Below are 23,882 nucleotides of genomic sequence, written 5' to 3'. Positions count from 1 at the left end.
CAAACCTTTTAACTAATTTGTTCCCACATAAGGAGTCCAAATCCATGGAGGCCTTTGGTAAGAAAATGTTCCTAACTGCCAGCCTGGTCCTCAGATCAGTTAACTCCAGTTGCCTCTTGGGTTGATGCCAAAATCTTGGAGATGGTCATTAACATCTCCTACTTTTAAGAAAGGAAATTAGCAATTGCCGGAGAACTATCATAACCCTTCAAGATACCAACGCAAAATTGTTTGCGGGATTTTATTATCAAGCTTAACAGGCTGTGTAAAGGATAAGCAGATACTGCCCCCGAATGAAACAGGATTCATCAACGGTCTAGGAACTTCTACTAACATACTAATCCTATCGGTATTAACCGCATCACTGCGGCGGCTTTTCCCGCTGTGTGCGGCAATTTTTAAAAAGCCGCGTTACATGACCAGCTCAGCTCGTCATCCGCACACGACCACCGTGGCTGATGACGAGCTGAGCTCGTCATCCGCAGTGAAGGGGTCAATGGACAAGGCAATTTTAGCAAAACAGCCATTGTATTTTTGCTTTGTTGATTAGAAGTCCGCTTTCGATTGTGTGACTAGACACAGTTTGTGGAAAAAACTAAAAGAGCAAGAAATCACAGTCTCGCTATTAAAATTGATCCAACTCTCTTGCATACTGATACTTGGATCAGGGTGAGGATTGCGATGGTCGGACGCTAACAAAAGAAATGCCTACGTCTGGAGGATTAAAACCAGCGTGCGTCCTGGCCCCACTGCTTTTTAATTTATTCTTAGCAGATCTCTCAACCGCACTGAATGAAGTAAACGCACATCCGCCTAGGCTAGCTGATAAGTACTAGGTACTGCGTTTCCGGTCTGCTGTGGCAATTGCTGGCCGTTTAAGCAGAGAAGCGCAGTCCCAACTATTGGGGGCTACACCCAATTTCGTCAGGTTGCCATGCTAGTGGTTGGCTTCCTGCACACCAATTAAACCATATGCTGCACCGGATGGGCAGCGGACGCGCCAAAAGGCAAGCCTGTCTGCACCTGTCCGCGGCCAGAACGCGGCCAGTGCCAGAAATGCATTCCGATTATAGTCTAGAACTGCAGTATACCAGGTATGTGTATACCTGGTATGATCTAATGGCGCTTAACATAAATGCCAGCGACTGTGAAGTTCTTCTCCGTACGGAGACTATGAATAGCCCATTAACCTATCGTAATTGCAGCCTCATCTTTTGCAATCACAGTACCGCACCTGGCCGGGCCCCCATTGTGGACCACAAAACCTACCACAATCCTCTACACAGATGTCCCATTAAGGCCACCAGAGCAAAGGGGACCAAAATATCTGAAGTCCAGAATCAATCCCTATACCAGCCAACGCCTCTTGCGGTCATCTTCTGGAAGCTTTTTAGCACCCCGTACCTTCCATCTGAAATCTAGAGGGGGGAAGGCATTGGCTGTCCTGGGAACAAAAGCCTGGAATACCTTGCCCTCCCAGCTGAGACTTGCACAATCTGAACCTATGTTAAAAAAACTGCTAAAAACATAGATCTTTGCTGCCCCCAGACAATACTGTGCTATCTCTCATCTGATGCACATTCCAAGTGTTAACCTCAACATTTCCCTACCACAGATCTCTTTAGGTCTTTTCCGGTAGTGCCAAGATGCTCCTTGGAGTGAACACTGCGCTTTATAAATATACCCATTCATTTATTCAGAGGACTCCAGCGCCCATTTCACCTGGGCCATGGCTTTTACCAGGACATTGTTGCATGAAGTGCCTTCTTAGACATTTGCTGCTACGTGGCCATTACTACACACAGGCACGAAGCACTACAGCATTTATAGTAATGTAAGAAAGTGCCCCTTCGCATGGTCACCCCCCCCACACCTTGTGCCCAAGGGCAGATTGTTATGATCCTGAAAGTGCACTGGAGCCTTTTAACTAGCGCACTCTTCCCAAAACTGATACATGTAAATTGATAACCCCAATTGGCAAGGAGTTTAACCCCCTGATAAGTGGTACCAGTGGTATCCAGGGCATTGGCGTTAAAGGGGTCCCCAGGGCCTGAAGCACTGATTGTGCCATCCTGAGTGACTCAAGTAAACAGATGACAGCAGACCTGCCATTGCAGACAGCAAGAGCAATGCAAACTGCTCGAACTCGACTTTGTCCTCACCACGTATGGCAATGTCAAAGCACTATTTTTAATTTATGCCAGTCAACCCAAAGGTGTCCCTCCTTAGCTCAGGAGGCAGGGTGTATTATATTGAAGGTGTGGAGGTACAAGGGCAAGCTTATATGTTCCTATAGTAGCCTCTTCCCATTAGGGGCTATTATAAGTGATCAAGGGGCCAAAGAATAACATGATCTGGCTACTGGGCACCCCGCGAGTTTGACAGCTCCTTTATGATCCCACTGAAATATTTCATGTTTAGTATCAAACAACTTGTCTCATCACCCTTGACATGATTCCCATGTCAGACTTGTTGTGACACGTACCCAGGTGGCTGCCTTAGCGATTGCCCCAGCCTTTTCTGTGCTCTAGCTGACAGCCCACAGCTGCCGCCTCCAAGACTGGAATCTAACCCCTGCCAGAAGGTGTGAACATTCCCAGGAGTCCAAAACAAAGTCCTGGATGGGATGGAGGTGACATCTCCCTCCCTGACAGAATGGCTAGTGAATTGGCACATCAAGGAGGTGAGCTTCAAAGCTTTCACAGTCTCTGATAGGCATCTAGGCTGTCTTCCAGAGGAGGACTCTGCAGTCACACTGCCCTCTGCACATTTGCTACTGTTCAGGTGGGAAAATTATGTAGTCAAGATATGGTCCAGTGTATTGTGAGAAATGTAGTCCTGACCCCCAGCAAGTTTCAGAGAGCTACTGTTTTCCGCCTAGCATCGAAATATCTTCATGCAGATCTCACCGCTGCCATGGCTTGTTGATGGTCAATCCAGCTACCACTACCTTCATTCAATGCTGCAACCAGAGAGGACTCCGCAGCATCTTCAACTGACCATCTCAGTGGCTGTTGTCAAATTATTGTATCCTTTTCCTCACCAGCACCGTCTGAGTGGTAAAACCAGCTGCCCTGCGGCTCCCTCTTCTGCACCAGGGACAGTCAGAGCAACTCTGCACCCGAGCCCTACGAGCCAGGCTAAATTCAACTGACTATCAGGGCCTTGTCCTGGGACCCGCATCACCTTACTCCCAGTGGGTTCCATGTAACTCGACCTGTAAGTGACCAATTGTCACCAGTCCTGCAGGGTTTCTAGTCCAAGCAGTTCCACAGACATACTACCCAGGAGGGTACTGCTTGCTATCTATTCACAAGATGTAGAATCTGTGGTGAAGTATACATCAGACGCACAAGTTACTTACCTTCAGTAGTGCCCTTTCTGAGGGATACTCTAACTGCATATTTCCCAGAGACTCACACCCCTGGCCGTTCAGTGGAATTGACTTTTTGTTTTGTTTCTATAAAGAATCCAATTTAGAGATCTGCACTCTGTTAACTCTGATCTGTATTGGCTCCCCATCTGACAGTATGGCAGACTCAAGAAAGAAACTGGCGTCCGCACAATGGGGTAGGAGTATGTCGCTTCGGTGTCCTTTCTGGGGGTTGTATGGGATAGATGTAGAGCTGCACTGTGCCACCTACAAGAGCGGGAGAGAATTTCTGAGCAATCTCCGGATCCAGCCTGGCTCCCTGGGATATTCTCAAGGGGAGGAATCTGCAGTTAGATAGAATTTCCCTCAGAAAGAGCGCCGCTAAAGATACGTAGATTGTTCATCTGTGCGTCGGGGCATTTATTTTTTTTTGTTTGAAAAAACCCTCCTATCCTTCCCAACTCCCTCAATTTCCACTATGAAGGGGGTTGCCTGGAGGGTTGTTGGTGTGTGGGGGGGGGGGGGGGGGGAGGGGGGGATAGCTGGTAGGGGGTAGAGGGGGTTAGGAATGTTTTTACTGAAAATAAAAAAAAATTACTTGGCTGCCAGCTACCATTGTGTTTTTGCCACACATCTTCCTCTGCGTACTGGTACTCTGACCACATGCTGTGCAACCTTACAAATTGTTGTGATTTCTGAGCAGGGCCTTTGTTTGGAATGTTATACGAAGGTTCATCCCAGGTTGCAAAATTGGCTGAGGATCTTCTTGGCACACCTTACTTAAGCTGCTGAGTCTACAGATTCTTAGTCACTGGCTATAAGTGGGTGGTGAATTCTGGTATGTGCAATAACTACTATTGCTGCACATATTGTTGTTCTGAGTACCACGTTAATTAGTGCACGTTGTGCAATGGTCACCGCTGCTGATACTTACTGCATGGAAATATGCGCTAAACAGCAACATGTATGAAATTTGGTGCTGGAAGCACTGAATTCCGCAAGTTATTACTTATTTTCCAAGTGAAAATTTTAAATAGGAGGCATATACTACAACCAGTAATTGTCTCTCTCAGTGGTAGGTAGTTTTTTTTTTTAATCTTTATTCGTGACTGCAGAGTATTACATCCATCATAGTTTTTCAATACAAAAAACAGTCCTTTTCTCCCCAACTGAGCCGATCAGTTATCAGTAAAACCATTTAGTATATACGATATCAAAAGGATCAACTAACTATGCTTTGTCTCTCATGTTTCTTCTGTAAAACATCTCAACGTCGGTTACATTTACTTCTTCAAGCATTTCGATATGTTAACAATAGGCTTACAACAATTACAACTGAAATGGGCCAAACCCCTTGTCCTCCCCTCCCTCCTCAAAACTCCCACCCTCACCCAACATGTCTCCTGGTCTCATTAGATTCAAGCACTAACATTCTGTAACAAAAGGGTAGGATCAATTCCTAACATTATGGGGATACAAAACGAAGAATCAATGTGTTAATGGGCTCTGCCCTGACCAGACTACATCCAGCAATCCCTCCAGTAGTCCACATCTGATTACCTCCCATCTATCTGTGTAGGTGTCAGTTCCATTCTTTACAAATCCATTAGCATAGTTTCCTAGTCTTGTGCCACAGGATATTTTCATTGCCCTCTTTCCTCCTCCCGTCTCAGCATTACATTCTCCGCCTTTCCCCACCTCAGTAGGTCGGATTGTCATAGGGTTATGTCGGGGATCTAGGGGACTTCCATCTCATTGTTAGCGCCCTAATTGCTAGTATCCGGGCCAGATCCAGAAATTTCAGTTTGGCCTTATGAGCTTTAGGCCGTTTTCGAGACCCCACCAAACAGCTTCTTCTGGTACTGTCTGGGCTGTGATGGTACGCAGTACCTGACATATTCCTGCCCAATAACTACGTATTCGTGGACATGCCCACAGCATATGTAGTAGGCCTGCCTCGTCCTCTTTGCAGCGTGGGCAGTAGTGAGGGGAGTCTGGGAGCATTCTATGTAGCCTTTGGGGGGGTAGGGACACCCTATGTAGGACCATGACTTGTATAAATTTGAATTTAACATTCCTCAATACCTTCCTGGGGTGTTCGAGAACCGTTTTCTCTGTCCGTCAGTGCCTCTCCCGTGTCCTGTACCCAGATGTCTTTAAGTGTGTTGAGTGAGGTAGCCGCCTGCTCTCTGATCCCTGTGTAAAGCCACTGTACTAGATGTCCCCCTGTGCCCATATAGTAAAGTAGACTAGTTTGTGTTGTGCAGGTTTCAGCCTCTGTGGAGCCCAGGTTTGTCTTATGTAATGCGATACCGTGGCATGTAATAGGTATAACCTCTGGGGGGCGCCCGTGTTTTGTACGAAGGTGTCATGGTCCATCAGGGCATCACCCCCGAAGAATGCCCCTACGTCTACCACTCCAGCCTCTGTCCAGAGTCGCAATCTGTGTTGTGTGAGTCTGCCTTGTTTCGTTGGGATGCCCAGCAAAGGGATGTTCTCCGCGAAAGGTACAGTCGTCGGAGTGTATGCTAGAGCCTTTCTCCAGCACATCAGGGCTGAATGCAGTAGCGGATGACAATCTGGAGGGGTCCTACCCATGGGCAGTAACATGGAATGCAATTCTCCCAGCGCTATCCTTTCTTTCGTGTAGCCTATTTCGTGCAGGTTCCTTCCCGCTACCCATCTCGCTTGCCACTGTAGTTGACTTGCATAATAGTATCCCCGTAGGTCCGGCACTCCCAAACCTCCCACTCTGGTTCCTAGTTGGAGCTTCCTGAGACTGATACGTCTTCGTCCGGTTCCCCAGATGAGATTGATCAGAATCGTATTCAGCGCGGAAATTGTTTTTTTTTTTTCACAACAGATTTTATTAGTTGCATGGTAAAAATACATCAAGTAATTCTCTGATCTCCAGAGACAATCACTAGGGCAAATGATCAAGGACTGCAACATGCAAACATTTTGTACGGGCGAGCAAACAGTAAAATAATCAAACGAAGAAAATGCCTAGTTGTGCAGAAACAAGCCCCCCCGCCCTTTCCCGCCCCCCCCTCCCCCAACTCCTCCCTCCCTCCCATGCGTGCTGCTGCCTACTCCGACCGTGTCGTGCCATGCGTGTTGCAATGTTCGCCATTACACAGGTTATGAGACTGTCAGATTAATTGTACATCATCCTCCTCCGGTGGCGGGTCTAAGTCCAAGCCCCGATAGTCTGCCCACCGCTTCCAAATTCTATAGTGCTTGAGAGGGCACCCCCGTGCGACAAACACCGGCTGTTCCAGGCCCATACAAAAGTCCATTCCATTCTGCCATGCTAGGAAGGAAGGGGCACGAGGCACCTTCCAGGATCTCGCAATGTCTCTTTTTGCCAATGTCAGTCCCAACAGTAGTAGATGACGCTTGTACCGGTTGCCCCCAACCCCTGCCAGAACATGAAGAAGAGCCAATTTGGGGTCCCTCTGCAGCTCCCAGGCCAGTACTTCATTCAAACACTGAAACACTCTGTCCCAAAACCGCCGAAGCGCCCCACAGCCCCACACTGTATGTATCAGCGTCCCCAGCTCCGTGTTGCACCTAAGACAATTCGGGGAAGCAATCAGTCCCGCTCTCCACAGACGCTGTCTAGTAAAATATGTACGGTGAAGGTACCTGAATTGTATTAATCGCAAGCGCGTGGAGATGGCTGCTCCCCTGGGCCCTTCCAGGGCCTCCACCCAATCTTCCTCTTCAAGCTCCCCAACATCCCGCTCCCACTGGGTCCTGAGGTGGGCAAGGTCTGTGGCGCTGTGGCGCACAAGGGTCTGGTATATGCGGGAAATCTTTTTGTCCGGCAGCTCCCCCATGAAGACCTTGGCCTCAATGGGACTAAAGGCTGGTACATCCTCCACTCCCTGGATATACGGGGTCAGAGCATGCCGGAATTGGAGGTACTTGTAAAATTGGGCATGTGGCATTTCAAACTCCTCCCGCAACATGGCAAAGGACTTGAGCACTCCCCCAGACATGACGTCACCCAGGGTGGAGATGCCTATCGCCTCCCACTGTCGACAGCCCACCAGGGCCGCTAGTTGAGGCAGTCGTCCATTCTGCCACAATGGGGTTTCTAGGGTCAGGACATTCCACCAGCCCACCCTGCGCAGGGCCTGCCGCCAGATCTGAAAGACCACCCGCGTGGCAGACGGCAGAGATCTCCGAAGCGCCGCCGAATACAATAATGTGTGTAGGGAGGCAGAACCCATGAGGAAACGTTCCACGCATAAGCGGGATCGCCCCTGTCCGCGTACCACCAATCATTGAGTACCAGTAGGTGGGATGCTTGATAGTATGACAACAGGTCAGACGTGGCCAGGCCCCCTTCATATGTGGAACGGAAGCAAGTCCGCAACGCGACTCGTATCATGCCACCTTCCCACAAAAAGCCACTCAATGCCGCGTTCAGGCGTCGGAACCAGGCGTGTGGGACCAACACCGGATGATTCTGTAATTGATACAGTAGGCGTGGGAGCGCGACCATCTTAAAGATGGCCGATCTGCCCTGAATGGAAAGCGGCATCCTGGCCCATGCCTAAAGATCTTCACGCGTTCGTTCCCAGACCGGGGTGATATTGCGCTCCAGGGCCACGGAAGCGTCTTCTGTGAGGTACACCCCGAGGTATTTCACGCCGTCTACCGTCACCTGCAGCCCATCGGCCCACTCACCCAGTGGCTGCGGACCTCCTAGAGTCCAGAGTGTGGACTTCCCAGGGTTCATATAAAGCCCCGACGTTTCTCCAAAAATTTGCAGGATCCGCATAATGCGAGGCCCCGAGCGTTCCAGGTTAGTGAGAAAAAATAACACGTCGTCGGCGTATAGGGCTATTCTATCTGCCACACCAGATGACCACTGAAAGCCCCTCAGCTGGGCATCGATCCGCACCCACGCCGCGAGGGGTTCCATTGCGAGCGCAAAGAGGTACGGGGAGAGGGGACACCCCTGCCTGGTTCCCCGCCGGATACTGAAAGAACGAGAAATGCCACCGCCAACACGCACCGCTGCCGTCAGGTCCGTGTAGAGGAGCCGTATGTATGCCAAGAATCGGGGACCCAGATTCAGGCGACCCAAGAGAGCAAACAGATATGTCCAGCTCAAAGAGTCGAACGCCCTATCCATGTCCGCCAGCAGCAACGCAGCCCGCTCTCCCAGACCCCGCCAAGCCGAGATCGCAACCTGAGCTCGCCTGATGTTATGGCGAGTGGCCCGCTGGGGCATAAAGCCGGCCTGGTCCGGATGGACCAAGTCCGTGATGTAGGGCTTGAGCCTGTTGGCGAGGGCTTTCGCCAAAATCTTGGCCTCGGTATTGAGCAACGAAATAGGTCTGTAGGACTCGTGTCTCTCAGGGGGGCGCCCCGGCTTCAGGAAAATTACAACCTCCGCATGTCTCCAGTCCGGGGGCAGCACTCCCCTCTCACGTGCCTCCTCGATAACCGGCCGGAAATGGGGTGTCAACAGCGTCGCGTAGTGTCTAAAAAATTCACACGGGAACCCATTCGGGCCCGGTGCCTTGCCCGGGTTAAGCTCACCCAGGGCAGTGCCCAGCTCTTCATCCGTCAGAGGCCGGTCAAGTACATCGCGGACCTCATCCGAAACGGCCCGAGGCGGAAGATCGTCTATGAAGCGCTGTACCATGACGGCATCCAGGCACTCCTGAGACGCATACAGGGTCTCGTAGTAGGAGGCAAAGCTATCCGCTATCGCTTTGGGTTCCAACAGCGGCTCCCCCTCGGGGGCGACTATCTGGGGCAGTGGCTGTGCATGCATAATGCCCTGGCAAAGGCGGTGGAGCATTTTACACGATTTATCGCCCCATTGGTATATGCGGCTCTGTGTGGCCAGCCAAACCTGGCGGGCCTCATTCAACAATACCGAAGTATACTGTTGTTGCGCCAAAACCAGCTGACGTCTTATCCGTTCACCATCTTCCCCCCGACCCCTACGCTCCAGGTCCTCCAAGTCCGCCTCCTGCCGCACCAGTTCCCTACGCCTCTCCCTTCGCGCTGCCGAGCACCATGAAATGTCAACCCCTCTCATGGTGGGTTTCATGGCCTCCCACAGGACCGCCGGGGATGTCACTGAGCCCACGTTGACGGACAGAAAGTGCGCAAGTTCACAAGTAACGTGGGCGCGATAGGAGGGCTGTGTTAACTGCCAGGGCGACAGGCGCCACCTGAATGGCTGCCTAGTGCGCCCAGTGCTGACCAGTACGGAGATCGGAGAATGATCAGAGAGCGCCCGTGGCAAGATATCTGCCGACAGGAGCCTACCGGCCATCGCCCGCGGGAGGAAAATGTAGTCCAGGCGCGAAAACGAGTCTCGCGCAGCAGAGAAGTATGTGAAGTCCCTACGCGCCCCTCGCTTGTACCTCCAGGAGTCAATCCAGTCCAGCCCTGTAACCATTGCCCTCAACCGAGACACTTGCCCCTCCCCCCCCGCCACCTCGCCTGCAGCGCCCCGCCATCTGTCCCATGAGACATCCATAACGTCGTTCCAGTCTCCCCCCCACAATCGATAACACTGTTGGCATATCCACCCATAGGGACATCAGCTTCTCCACTAGGTCCCATTGCAGTGGGGGCGGCGCATACACGCTACCAAGAACAACCATCTCACCACCAATCTCGCCCTGTACAAACACATACCTGCCCTGCGCGTCTAGCCATGTGCGTCTATGTGTGAAGGGAACTCTCCGATGGATCAGAACTGCCACACCCCGCGACCCCCTCGTGAAGCCTGCATGGAATGTCTGCGTAAAGCCATTACGCTGGAGGCAGAGCGCCTTTGTACCCAACAGATGGGTTTCCTGCAGGAGCAGTATGTCAGTTCCCCTACTTTTGGCCCACGCAAACACAGCCCCTCTCTTCACCTTATCTAGCATACCCCGCACATTCCAGCTCAGTATGCGTGTCCCACAGGGATCTAACCGAGAGCCCCCAGCATTCGAAGACATTTACGCAGCGGCTTATAATTCAAGCATGTTGTTCCACAGGTACCAACAGCAGCACTCACCACGGATCGGATGCAGCACAGCACACACAAACCCCTCCCCTGAACTAGAACAGGCCCAATCCCCAACAAAGCCCCCCCCGACCCCCTAACCTCCCAAACGTGGAAGCACCTGTCGTGGTCAGGGAGTGGTCCCGGCCCCAACGGGGAGCCAGGGAGCACCCCTTCCAATGGATCCCCTCAGCACAACCCATGTCAAACTAGGCTGTGACCCCTTCCCAACTCTGAGAAAGCGTGGCCTCCAGCCAAGCTATAGCGCCCTGGTCAAAAAGAACTGTCAAGCAAGTGAGCAAGTATCCCATTCACCCCCCACAGTCAAGGCACTTCAGCAGTAGCTTCCTGCAAATTCTTGTCATTGCTTGTGTTGGATCTTGGTTTTGGGCTGCGGTGCGAGCAGGAACGGCCCCGGCGCCTACGCTGATCGTCAGGACCCCCACTCGGGGGGCCCCCGGTCGAGGAGTCTGACTCACCGCCCTTTGCCGTATTGACCCGCACCCTGACTGTCTCATCTGTCCACTGAAACACGGCCTCCGGGGTGTCGAAGAAGAAGGTACGGGACTGGAAGATAACCCGCAACCGAGCCGGGTATAGTAAGGCATAGGGTAACTTCAGGCCCCGAAAGCGGCCTTGGCCGCAGTGAAGGACTGTTGCTGCTGCTGCACCAATTTCGTGTAGTCCGGGAAAATAAGGATCTGAGAGTTCTCGAACATGAGCTGACCCTTCAATCTCGCCTGTTTCAGGATAGCGTCCCTGTCGGCGTAGTTCAGCAATTTAGCGATCATGGGACGAGGACGTTCTCCCACCGGGGGCTTCTGCGTCAAAGCCCGATGGGCCCTTTCAACGACGAAGCAGCGCAAGAGGGCATCAGCCGTCATCCACCCCTCCAGCCATTGTGTTAGGAAGTGCTCAGCATTGCCCTGTTCGCAGTCCTCTGGAAACCCAAGGAAGCGAAGATTACTGCGCCTGGCGCGTCCCTCTGCCTCCTCCGCTCTCGCCACCAGGCCGTTTTGTGTCCTCTCGAGGGCCACAACCCTCTTCTTTAGGGTAGTCATGTCGTCTTCCACAGCCGATATGCGCGTCTCCGCACCAGTTATGCGTTCTACGGCGTTTCGCAGGTCCTGCCGAAGGAGCATAACGTCAGAGCCCACTGCCCCAATCTTGGCGTCCAGGACATCCCTGGACTGCGTGATCGCGGCCAAGAGGGCAGCATTATCCGGCACTGGGGGTTGCGTCCCTTTGGCGCCCGCGGCCTCGGTGAACTTATCGATGGGGCCCTGTTTGCCCTGATTGCCACTGCCGCCCCGTGTCATGGTGTTGTGGGGGAGAGGGGCCCGCGCCAGCCGGCCACAGCCCAAACCCCTTAGCCGCTGACTCCTGTGACCAGGTATCCCGCAACAAGGCGTCAGTCCCAGGAAGGATGCACTAACTAGAGTCTTTCAGCAGTAGCTTCGCCCCCCAGCCAGCGCCCCAATAAGTCCAAGAAGCGATGCAAAGTCCATAGGCTCTTGCCAGGGGGGGGGGGGGAGAGGGGGTCCCACTGCACAGTCCTCTCAGGCCCCGGGGTCCGATCCGACCCCCGAAATGTAGCAGGGCCCTGTCAACCCCGGCAGCCCTCCGCCGCGACCAGTAGGCGCCGGTCCTGCCCCCCTCCCAACTGAGCCCGGGTCTCACTGGCACTGCGGCAGCCGCCGTGCAGGGCAGAGGCAGGGGTGCGCTCGGGGCCCGACACGACCCCCGAATGGCTGCGCGGCTCCACTACCCCCTGTCCACCCTCCGGGTCCCGCTCTAACCTTGATCTGCTGCAGTCTCTCGCCGGGCCCCAGATCAGCCCCCGTCCGGGCAGCACCGCCCTCCAGCGCCGATGAAGGTGCTCTTTGCGGCAAGATGGCAGCCGCGCCTCTCAGCTCTCCCCGCCGCCGTGACCCGCCAGGCCCGCTCCACAGCCGCCACCAGCAGCGCGACCCTGCGGGGGCCGCTCCTCTCAGGCCCGGGGGGGGGCGGGGGCCGCAACTGTTTTTCTTGGACGAAGCTCCGGCAGCACTCGGAGCTGGCTCCCCAGTGACTCTCTGCGCGGCCCCTCTCACCCGGTGGGATGGTCCAGAAACCAAGGCCCCGGCTCCAAGGGCCGCACCACACCGCAGTCACCCTCCGGGACGTCGCACCGCCTGAAAACACGGTGCGGGCGGCTCCGGCCGCAGAATTCAAGTGTCCGGATGTTAGGGACTGGCCCAACTGCAGGGAACATAGAGTGTTGACCAGGGGCAGGATATATTAAGCAGGATGATTATCGGCTGGTCGGAGCTCCGGCTCTACACGACCGCTGGCCAAGCCACGCCCCAACCGGAAATTGTTTTTTATGGAAGAATGACCGGTAAATTAACAAAATATTATAATATACGAAGGAGCACAACCATCTTTGAAATGGCAATTCTGCCCATTACAGACAGGGGCAGGGATGTTCAAAAACCTACACTATTGCGAAGGCCGGCAATTGCTCTCTTAACATTGCCCTCTATTTGGTCTTCAGGCCTTCTATACACTTGTATACCCAGGTATTTGAACGTGGTCTGGGCTACCGGAATCTGGTATTCTCCAAACTGAAGGGAGTGGGGGTGCGGCAGGTCATTAAAGTAAAATCCGTTGGATTTTCCAGGGTTTATAGCTAAGCCCGACACCCTCTTGAAGTTGCTAAAAACATCAGATATGGTAGAGTGATCTCCTTCTAGATCCTGGAGGTACAATAGGATATCATATGCATATATCGATATCAGATTGTGGGTTCCTCCTAATGAAATTCCCATCTGTTCTCCACGAGCACGAATGGCTATGGCTAGGGGCTCTAGTGCTAGCACAAACAGAAGAGGTGACAGGGGGCAGCCCTGCCGCGTTCCTCTGTGCACCGGATAGCTGCCTGAGATGTACCGGCCTGTACGCGCTCGGGCTGAGGGGTCTGTATATAGTAATCTTACCAATTTTAGTAAGGACTCTGGGAAACCGAAGTGCCGCAATGCTTCAAACATAAACGTCCATGATAATGAATCGAATGCTTGTTTGAGGTCCAGTGCTCTACATAGTGCCCGAGTATATTCCTGTGACGTAGCTGTCATCAGGGCGTGGAGTCTTCGCGTGTTTTGGGAGGTGCTCCTTCCTGGGAGAAAGCCACACTGGTCTGGGTGCACCAGGGTGGAAAGATGAGGTTGTATCCTCAGGGCGATGACCTTACTGAGAATCTTATACTCTGTTGAGAGCATTGACAGGGGTCTGTAATTAGTCAGATCAAGTGTATCCCTCCCAGACTTAGGTATGGATATGACCAGGGCCTGCATCGTTGATGCGGGCACGTTTCCTGCCTCAAAAGCCTCCCGGTATATTTTTTTCCAGTATGGGCACCAGGACCTCCGTGTACGTCTGATAAAACTCCACCGGGAGTCCATCTATACCCGGTGTCTTGTTGCGGTTGAGGGATCGGATAGCAACTCAAATTTCTTGTTGTGTGATAGGGCCCCCTATCTCTCTCGGTACATCATCTGGTATAGTCGGAAAGGGCAGGTCCCGAAGGAATTCCACCAGACGGTCTGGGTCTTCCTGGGGAAGGGTGCATATAGCGCTTTCAGGTGGTCATGGAACGTCTCATTAATCTCGGGCTGTGTACATACTATGTGGCCTGAGTCGTCCCCAATCTGGCTAATTACTGGGGGTTCCGGGCTGTCCCATATCAGTCGGGCCAGCAGGGCGCCCGATCTGTCAGCTTCAGCGTGTTGACGCCGTAAAAAATGTTTGTTATCAATGACCCTCCGAGTTTCTAATAGTTCTGCATGATCTATGTTTCCGGCCCTTAGCTCTCCCTTCTTTCCCGGATCCAAACTTGCCTCCCTCTCCAGAGTTTTCAGTCGATCCTCTGTCACAGAGTTTCTTATGGATCTCCTGTCGAGCCCCCACTAACAGACCAATGGCTACACCTCGTATCACTACTTTCATAGCGTCCCACACCACTAGGTTTGACGTGGCGGAGTCCCAGTTTTCAAGAAAGTAATTAGTTGAGGCCTCAGACAGGGACGTCCGGAAGGGGCCGTCCTCCAACAGCTGGGGTGAAGTCTCCAGGTGGGGACCGGGGACGGCACTCTGCCCCATAAGAGGATGGTCTGAGAATGTTTTGGCTAGGTAATCCATGTTACTAGTCTTAGTCACTAGGGAACTGGAGCATAGAAACCTATCAATTTGTGTGTGTAGGTCATGCACTGGGGAGTAATAAGAGTACTCTTTATGCAGCAGGTTCAGCTCTCGCCAGGTATCCACTAGTCCCCATCCCGCAGCCCAGATTCGAAACGTCTCGGCCAGTTTGGTTACCCCTGTCATCTGGAGCGGGGGTGTGATCTATCCAGAGACGGGTCCAATACCATGTTCCAGTCCCCTCCTAATACCCATGGGATGGCCGTCCAGTCCGACAACGCTCTCCCCACCTTACCCAGAAATGTTTCTTGGTCAAAGTTCGGGGCGTATATGCTGCCTATCACTAATAGTGTGCCGTCTAGTGTGCCTGTCACCATGATGAACCTCCCCTGATCGTCTACTCTTCTTTCGATCTCTACAAAGGGTGTCCCATGTCAAACCCATATGGTCGCCCCTCTGGAAAAGGCGGAGTAGGATTGTGGAGTAAATTGCGCCCCTCCATCTCTTTCTCAGTGTCTGAGCTTCAGATGTCGTTAGGTGGGATTCCTGCATGAATGTGATCTGCGTGTGCTGTCGAAGTAAAAATGCATGTATTCGATGCCTCTTCTGGACAGCCCCGAGCCCACGCACATTCCAGGTAGTAAATCTATAAGTTCCTGTCGTGTCAGCCATGATCCCCTACTAAACAGTTACTGAGTGTTAGTGTTACCTGCGCAAAGTATAATCTAAGTGTTAACCAGGAGACATCTGCGTTCCCCTCTGAAACCTGAACTAACTTGGTGCAGCAAAATAACAATGCTGAGCCGAACATAAAACTTATGAATAACATGATCCAAACACAGTTGCATGCGCTATTGGGGGGGTGACTGAGCACTGCTTTAGCCATCTTAGCTATCAGGTCGGGCGCAGCGGCTCAACGTAAGCTAGCCCGGGGGCACTATATACAGGATCTGTTAATAAATTACCTTCCGAGGTTCCCCTGTAAGGAAACATAAGGTCCATTGCGAGCCCCACTTAGTACCTCCCCGCACATCCATTTAATACTTAGCAAGTAAGGTTCATCAAATGGATACAATGATCATCAGCAAGTGATCTGTCCACGCCAGTCCACGTTGCTTGGCTTCTCAGTTGTCCAACATGGCATCCGCTGCTCTGGGTGTGACAGTCGGGAACAATACTCCGCTGTGGTCCGAGTCCGAATGTATTGTGCTGTCGTCCGTGTCTGTACAGATCTTTCCTTGGTCCTCGCGGAAGTTGCCCACCATGGTGATGGCTTTCAGCTGTCCTTCCTTCTGTTGTTCCCTCAACGGGCCTCCTCGGCCTGATTGTCTCCCCGGGACCGGAGAATCTCTGTCCGCTGGTCTTGAACCTCTCCCGGAGCTATCGTTCGGTGTGCCCTGGGTAGCGTCCTGGCTGCCCTCGATGCCCATTACTTCCAGCCACTCTACGTCTGCAGGACTCTCAAAAAAGTGCGTCTTTTTATCGTATACGACCTTAAGACGGGCAGGAAACAGCAGCGCATATTTCAATTTAGCCTTTTGGAGTTTCCTTTTAACCTCCATATATGAGGTATGTTGCTTCTGTACCACGTTGGTGTAGTCCGGGTATAGAGATATTCGTCTATTCTCGTATTGAATCAGGGAGTTTTCTCGCATTTTGGAGGAGGACATCCCTGTCCCAATAGTTTAGTAATCGTACGATCAGGGGGCGAGGCGGGCATCCTGGTCTAGGTCTTGCAGTGGAAATACGATGTGCCCTCTCTACGCAGAAGTGTGCTGACAGACCTTCCGTGGTAACATGTTCTCGGAACCAGCGTTCCATGAAATCAGCTGCCTGGGCTCCTTCGCAGCGCTCCGGAAGGCCAATAACGCGGATGTTATTGCGCCGGTTACGGCCTTCCGCATCCTCCACCCGGTCCATCAAGGAAGCAATTTGCAGCTGCAACTGCTGAATAGAAGTAGTGTGGTCCGCCACTGTCGGGGTGAGGTCTGCGAGCGTCAGGCCTTGATCTTTGACCTTATCAGCCAGTTTGTTGTGGTCTGCCTTGAGCCGGGATAAGTTGGTGGTGAGGGCCCAGAGTTGCAACTCCATGGCGGATCTAGAATCTCTGATCTCTTTAAGGATCAGATCCAGTTTATCCAGTTGTTGTTCTGCAGTAGGGGTCTGTTCAATGACCCCAGATAGTGCCCCGCCCTCTTCAGTGTCCATGTTCTGTCGTGCTGTGGCTTGGCTCTCCCGGCCTTCCAGTGTTCTCGCCCCTCGTTGGACCATGGCACGGGAGATCCGTAATTGTTTAGTTCTCTGCTTGCAGGCACCGTCCTCTGAAGGTTCGGAGTCATATACAATGGCCGGGTCTTGGGCGTATTCCGGTGATGGTTCCACGTGTTCCAGTCTCCTCCCCCCTCTCCACTGCCCGATGTCCACTCCCCAGTCCACCAGACTGCCCAACGGTGGTTCTAGCCTGTAGAACAGCGGGGCGCTCCGTCCCGGGATAAGGCAGCGGGGTCGGTCCTCTCTCTGCACCACGTTCCGCCTCGTCCCTCACCTCAATTCCTCCTCCGTCCCGGTGGCCCTTTATTCACATCTCAGTATTACAGGCCGACCTCCTATCCACTTTCTCACCATCAAATTCAGCGCCCTCAGCAGTTCAGGTCCTCCTCGGTCCTCCAGGAAGGCCGTCCGGTGCCGCCATCCCTCCTCTCCGTGGTCGGGTTGTGCAGGGTGTCCCAGGTCTCACCGGCGCTTCCACCACGCCCCCGGTTGGTCCGGGTAGCAGCAGCGTTCGGGGTTCAAGGCCGGGCCCTTCCGTCGTACTCCTCCGATGCGGGCAGAGTCCACCTGTATTTCAGTCCCTAGCTGTGCCCAGAGAGGTCCACAATGAGTTGGGAGCACAGGAGTATAGTCCCGTAATTTGTATCTCCAGCCAGTTACACGTGCCTCACACCGGATGTTCCACGCTCTCTCCAGTTGCCCCTCAAGGCCACCAAGGGGCAGGAGGGGGGGCCGGACGGGAGGGGGAAAGGGGGAGAAGGCCCCCAGCCTAATGGAAGGACGGCCCAGCGAGGCAGCCCCCGTGTATTGTCCACCTTCTCTCCTGCAGGGTCAGCTCTCCCCTCGCCGCAGTTCCTCTTCAACCCTCCGAGACAGGGCCCCCCGGTGTTACCGCCCTCCGCTCCTGTCCCGGGGTCAGCACCCCTCAGTGTGAGCCACCGCTGCACCACCGGTCAGTCGCCAGGCCTTTGTAGTATTTACCGAATTCCGAGGCCGGGACTTTCGGATATCTTCTCCCCAGTGCCGCCGGATCCAGCAGCTACTCCAGGCCCCGGCTGCGCCGCAGGCTAGGCCGCAGTAGGCCGGAGTGCGTCGGAAGGAACTCTGTTGTCTGTGGCGGCACCAAACTCCCTACGGAGGCTCCCGGGGGGGTCCGCTCACAGGATTACCGTAATGGGAACAACAGAGGACCCTCCAGGCGGTTCAAATCAGGCGAATGCCCCCATTCAGCTCCGGAGCTCTACTCGCGGCCGACCGCCATCGTGGCTTGCTAGCCACGCCTGGTAGGTAGAGTTAACCAGGTGCAGTAAGTGCCTCACCCCATCAGATCTTCAGTAATTGTGCAAGTGAGCCTCATAATAATGGTTCAAAGGCCAAGTTTTTATTTTTGTACATCTGCAAAGTACCTACAAGCATATGTGAACTGAGGCGGTTCACTAAGGCTTCACTTCTTTCACTAATCAAAAAACACAGTAGGGCAGCTCTATGCTCTTCTGCTCCTTTTGTATGACATTGAGCAGATCTAACATAAATTTGCAATAGCACATCCTTTTGTATGCATAGTGCGTTATTGAATGTGAACGTATCTGTGCAGGACGTTTACAGGTGTGCTGGAACAGCGAGAATTGTTTGCAACACTGGATGCAAGCAAATAATTACAAAAAATACGAACACCTAAGTATCTTCTACTATATTTCCTACCATTTTGTTTTCCAGTTGGTCCGCTCCAAACCTAGTAAAAGCACACTGTTCGTTTTTAAGTGATCTGTGCTACTCTTCTTTGCTTGCTTATGTCTCTAATTGGCCGCAACTGGAGTCGGAAGTTGAGTTCATCATGTTTTATAATTTCTTTTAATCAATTCTCTTCATTTATTTATCAGCAAGTAATGCAACATTTCTGTCAAAGGGTTACAAAGACCTGCAGCTCAAATCAATGGCATGTTTGAAATTGAGGTGAAGTTGATGTAAATTAGAGTTGCCTGTTTCTGTTTTACCATTAATTGAAGGCATTAAATTTCGCAGGTGCAGACTTTACAAACTCTTTCCGTTTGTTGAGCTCGTTCTCTGGAGCATCAGATCTTGCAGAGCTAGATAACGTCTTGCCAAAGATCGTTGAGCAATGTGCATCTATCGAAGAATTAAAAGTGGTTTTCAAACCAAAGATGGATCCGAGGTAAAGTAAACTAAAACACTGAAAATGTTCTAGATCAGTGGTTCTTAACTTTTTGACTGCTGAGGACCCCACTTGTTTATTACTGGGATCCGGGGACTTAGCAATTTCGATGTTTTGAGCTGCAGAATAATACAGAAAAAATCCAGAAACGAGCAGTCCTCAATCAAATATATAAATGATTAAATATTAATTCACAAACCAATATAAAAAATATATTTTAATGGAAAAAGAGCTTTCATAAATTCAATTGAAGTCACCCATTGAACATACTATATTCTGATTGGTTTGTGGGAACAGTGTAAATGTATCAATCTATGGATACCATTCTTAACCACCAATTTCAAATTCCTTCAGATTTACAAGACGTTTAAATACGAATTCAATTATGCTTCTTATTTATATTCACCTTCTAAATCTGTTAATATTACTTCACTTTTTAACCTGTCGCATATTCCCTGAGATGGTGTCCTGGACCGCCAGAGGTCCCTGGACGATAAGTTAAGAACCACTGTTCTAGATGCAGTATTGTTACAAGATGGTGCTATGCAGCATAATTCGATGTTTACTATACTGCACTGCATGAACAAAATGGAATCATTCACACTTTCATATTTGGAAACCAAATACAGATCTAAATAGGGCCATATAACATGAAAAGGTGTATCTGCTAAATTTGTTTAGTGGTATACTTTTAAAGATTTCTCCCCCCCCCCCCATGACCGTGTGAACACTACATAGCCCCCTTGAAAACACTACAGGCAAATGATTTCACTGAAGAATACGGTGCAGCTGGGCCTGGAGGTGAGGTGAGGTAGGATGTGGCAATTGCCAAAGTGTCATTAATTGTATTTATCATGAGCTCCTGGAGTTTATCTGAGGTGTTGGGATTTAAAATTAGCTTCCCCAAATAACAAACACTTAATATAGCAACACATCTCACAGTGGTGCAAAAACAGAATAAGGGTGGCCGTTCAGATGGCTGTAGTTTTATGTGCAGTATTTGAAAATAAAAATTCACAAAATGTATGCAATATTTATGTAGTATCACTTCAAGGATGCTCCTGTGGTGCTTATAAAGAATGTTATAGAAGATTTCCAGGGGGAACTACCACCAGCGCATTTGGCTGAGTAAGAGGCATGGAATCATTAAATACATATCCTTCGAAAACCTAAGCTGAAAGAGGATTGTTGCACCTGGAAATGAGAAAATACTATTAGAGAGCAACCAGGGAACCATAGAACGGATGAATACTTGAAAAAGTTGCAGTTGGTGTCAAATCGAATAATAGTTATAGAAAGAAATGCCTTAAGATTTGCCTACATGGGTGGAGGGGGGTGAAGTGGGGGAGGGCCCCTTCAATAAGATTGAAGGACCCAATATTGGTAATTTGGGACAAAACGTGTAGGGTTCTTCCCAATAACATTTGCCTTAAGCATTTGCTTTACTTGGAGGGGCAGTGCAAAAGCTCTTATCCTTTGCTGAAAAAGAAAGAGAGAACCATGTATTTTACTGAACATTGATTGTCAGTGCCTTGTTCAGAGCGCCATAGGGCAAGCAGGAGAACCATGGGGGTAGAGTAGTTTGTCCTAATGTCCTAGGGCCCAAACTACTATGGATCCTGAGCAACTGGGCCACGTACCCCTTCACTAAGAGGATGAACACAAGCTCACAAACTAAAAATACCCTCAGCAGCAATAAATGATTGTCCAGTCAAGTACTTGCTTTTATGAACAAGCAGTGACAAAGCTTATAGGTTTCGCCAATGCAACTTTTATTGGTTTTGTCAATTTTTAAAGACCTGTTGCATAGCAGTGATGGTTGATGTAGAATATTAAAAACAATGCGTTGACTCGATCAACACTGGAGGAGTTATAGCAATTTGTTTACTTTAAGGTATGTATCACAGCTACATGGCTAAAAACACTGACAAAGCCAATAGATGTCACATGGTCAACACCTATTAACTGAGGTCGAGTTTAGCTGTACATTGACTTTACATGTTTTAAAGGCTTTGGTGTTTGATGTAAAATTAGATACTGTTGGTTTTTTGGGCGATTTAGTGTCTTATCCCAAATAAAGTATGATTTGAGTAGGAAAGCAGGCTCATGCTGTGTCATATTGGAAATTTTACTTAATGCTTCACAAATATTGTAAAAAAAAGAAAATGGTTTGGTCGAACTTGTTAATTATAACAGGAATCAAATAATACTGTAAGTCAAATTCTGACTCTTTGGCTTTTGTTTTTTCAAATAAAAATGTAGTGCGTAGAAACACTGATTACGTATTAAACTCTGAGAGAGTGGTGTTTTATTAATTATTTTTTTTGGGCACACCTTTTTTTCTGGAGAAATTTGAAAACGCACATACAGCCGACTGGTTCCTCACACTCATTTCTTCAGGGACCGTTATTGGGTGTCTTCGATGCTCCTCTGGTGCCTGTAAGTTTTCCTTGGATCCTCTCCACAAGTGGGGGTTGAGGAGGAATTCAACGCTCCTGGTGCAGATCCTCAGTTGGGGATCGGATTCTCATGGGTTTTAATAGAATCCTCTTTCTCTTGATGATGGTCTCGACCAGACCACACTCGTATGTGTATAGTGGGATGCTGTCTTCACTCCATGCATGGGCTATGACCCGATAAGCACAACAGCAATCTTTACGGCGCCCACATCTGGCAAATTGGGTCACTGACTTCATTCTGCACAGGAGCAACGGTTCGCTTGGCATGCCAATAATCTTCATAGTTGCCCAGACAAGTATACTGGTTACCGACTTCACTCCAAACATGGGCTATGACCTGATTGGCAAGGCAGTAATTTTAATGGCGGACCCATCTGGCATATAGGGTTGCAGACTTCCTTCTGCATACCACTTCCACCCGATCTGTGCAAAAGACGTCTCATAGCATCTTGCTTCAGGGATCCAATTGTCAGTATCTCCCACTGGACCTCACTCCCTCCAGCACTCTTCTTTTTCACAGGACACACTGGTCTTGTGTAGCAGGTAGGCACTGCTGATCGCGGCTCCGGAGTCAGGTAGTCTTGGATTTCCTAAGTGATCTTCTCTCACCCAGCTGGGAGACTGGCAGGCCTTAGCCTCCTGTCATGGCTACAGGCAAAAGTCTTACAGAGCTTCTCCACTTCGCACAGCCCGGTTGGCTACTTGACAGGTGACAGTTTTTTTGGAGTCTCGAGCTCCCTTGTTTTTTAATAGTCCATTTCCAAATACCAAATGTGATGTAGGGTCTGAGACTTTGAAGTTTAGGTTGAGGTATACTTCTTTTTGAAGGGCCTTCTCCTATCCCCTGCTTTTCCTCCTGGGAAGCAGTCTGTGACAACCGGAGCAACTCCAAATGTGATTGCCCCACAACCCACGCAAAGGGAGTGACTAGAGGTTCACACCTGGATGTCAGCCACAGTGATGTGTATTAAAAGGTTACCCCAGGTCATTCCCAGCTTTGCTCTTTATGATTCTGTTAGCAGCCCCATTCCCTTCCTTAGATGTGCGCGAGCCCAATCTCAGTGGCCTTTCTCTGAATCAAAGAAAACCCTATGAAGTATAGTGAAGAGCCTAGCTCTCCGTTCCTCCAGTGTGCTTAACCCAGCTCACAGGAATTCAGCAATCCACAGATCTGTCAGGGGTAGGTACTCTACCTCCTCATGCTCCTCTAATAATCCCTGGGTCTCAGAAAATAGAGCCCAGAATCTTTCATGTATTGTACCATTCACAGGCACACAAACACCCAGCCCATGAGATAACACACCTTGCCCTGCACAGCATTACAACTTCAATGTATTGTACCATTCACAGGCATACATACTCCCCAGTGTGTGTGTGTGTGTGTGTGTGTGTGTGTGTGTGTGTGTGTGTTATACACCACAACCTCCGTCTCCCTTGCGCTGTAGCCTTTCTCATCAGCTGCGAACAGGCACAAACCAAAGTATTGGATGCAAAATTATTTTATTTTCAGTGCTGTCGCCATAACGTTTCGGCTCCGTGGAGCCTTGATCACATCACAGCATGTCATAATACTGAGTCAATTTTTAAAGTGCAAGTGCTACCATTTCATTGGGTTACATTCAGTAAACATAGAAGACAGAATAAAGCATTACAAAAAACTTCCTTTGAATACAAAAAAAGTTAAAATGGGTAATGACAACCTAAATACTGGTAAAATACCTAAGGTTGTAAAAAGTACTACATATACTGACAAGCTGTTCCTATTTACATCACTAATGTGCAAATTATGCAAGTCATAACATTTGATATCATGTATATCTGTCATTCTGTCATAAACAAAACAATTGTGGGTTAAATCCCTTTGTATGTTGTGCAGTGCTGTGCAAAGCTTGTTCACTCGAGTAACCCATACCTAAAGTGCTACGTACGTGTAAAGGATAAAAGATAGAAAAGTGCCAAATGTGCAGTTAAAATATCTGAATAAGATTTCCAATTAATGTGGTTACATTTAGACCGACTGAGCCCAGTCCTGTCTATCCAAGTTCATCTACACTTTCAGTCTTACTCTATAAGTGTACAACCTGATAATTTGCCTAAGAGGTATAGGATAGATGTATATGATACCAGACTATAAAATAGAGGTGAGGCATACCTATTAATACAGTACTAAATACAGTGGCTTAAATCCACAACCTTCAATCTAACTAGTCTGAAGATTTGGTTGCAGTGCAAAATGCGCAATAAATAGTTCTAGGATAGTGCAAATATGTTAAAATGAGTCACCTTAAAACAATAAATAGTAATCAATTTGCTAAAACACTGTCTAAAAGAAAATGACCCTTGCACCATATTGTCTCTGTTATATCCTATCAAATCCTACAAAACTTAGTGTAAGCA

General features: G+C 50.1%; 1 protein-coding gene across 1 annotated transcript in view; it reads left to right on the top strand.

Annotated features, from left to right (window-relative positions):
- SELENOO (selenoprotein O) overlaps window positions 1–23,882 on the top strand; it is a 197,901-nt gene that overhangs the window by 132,373 nt on the left and 41,646 nt on the right. The window contains exon 6 of the mRNA XM_086967438.1: window positions 18,876–19,026. Within this exon, the coding sequence (XP_086823564.1) occupies window positions 18,876–19,026 (151 nt within the window). The remainder of the gene's footprint in view (window positions 1–18,875; window positions 19,027–23,882) is intronic.

The sequence above is a fragment of the Lissotriton vulgaris genome, chromosome 1_1 (assembly GCF_964263255.1).
Source record: "Lissotriton vulgaris chromosome 1_1, aLisVul1.2, whole genome shotgun sequence".
NCBI lineage: Eukaryota > Metazoa > Chordata > Amphibia > Caudata > Salamandridae > Lissotriton > Lissotriton vulgaris.
This window is presented reverse-complemented; position numbering and strand designations above follow the sequence as displayed.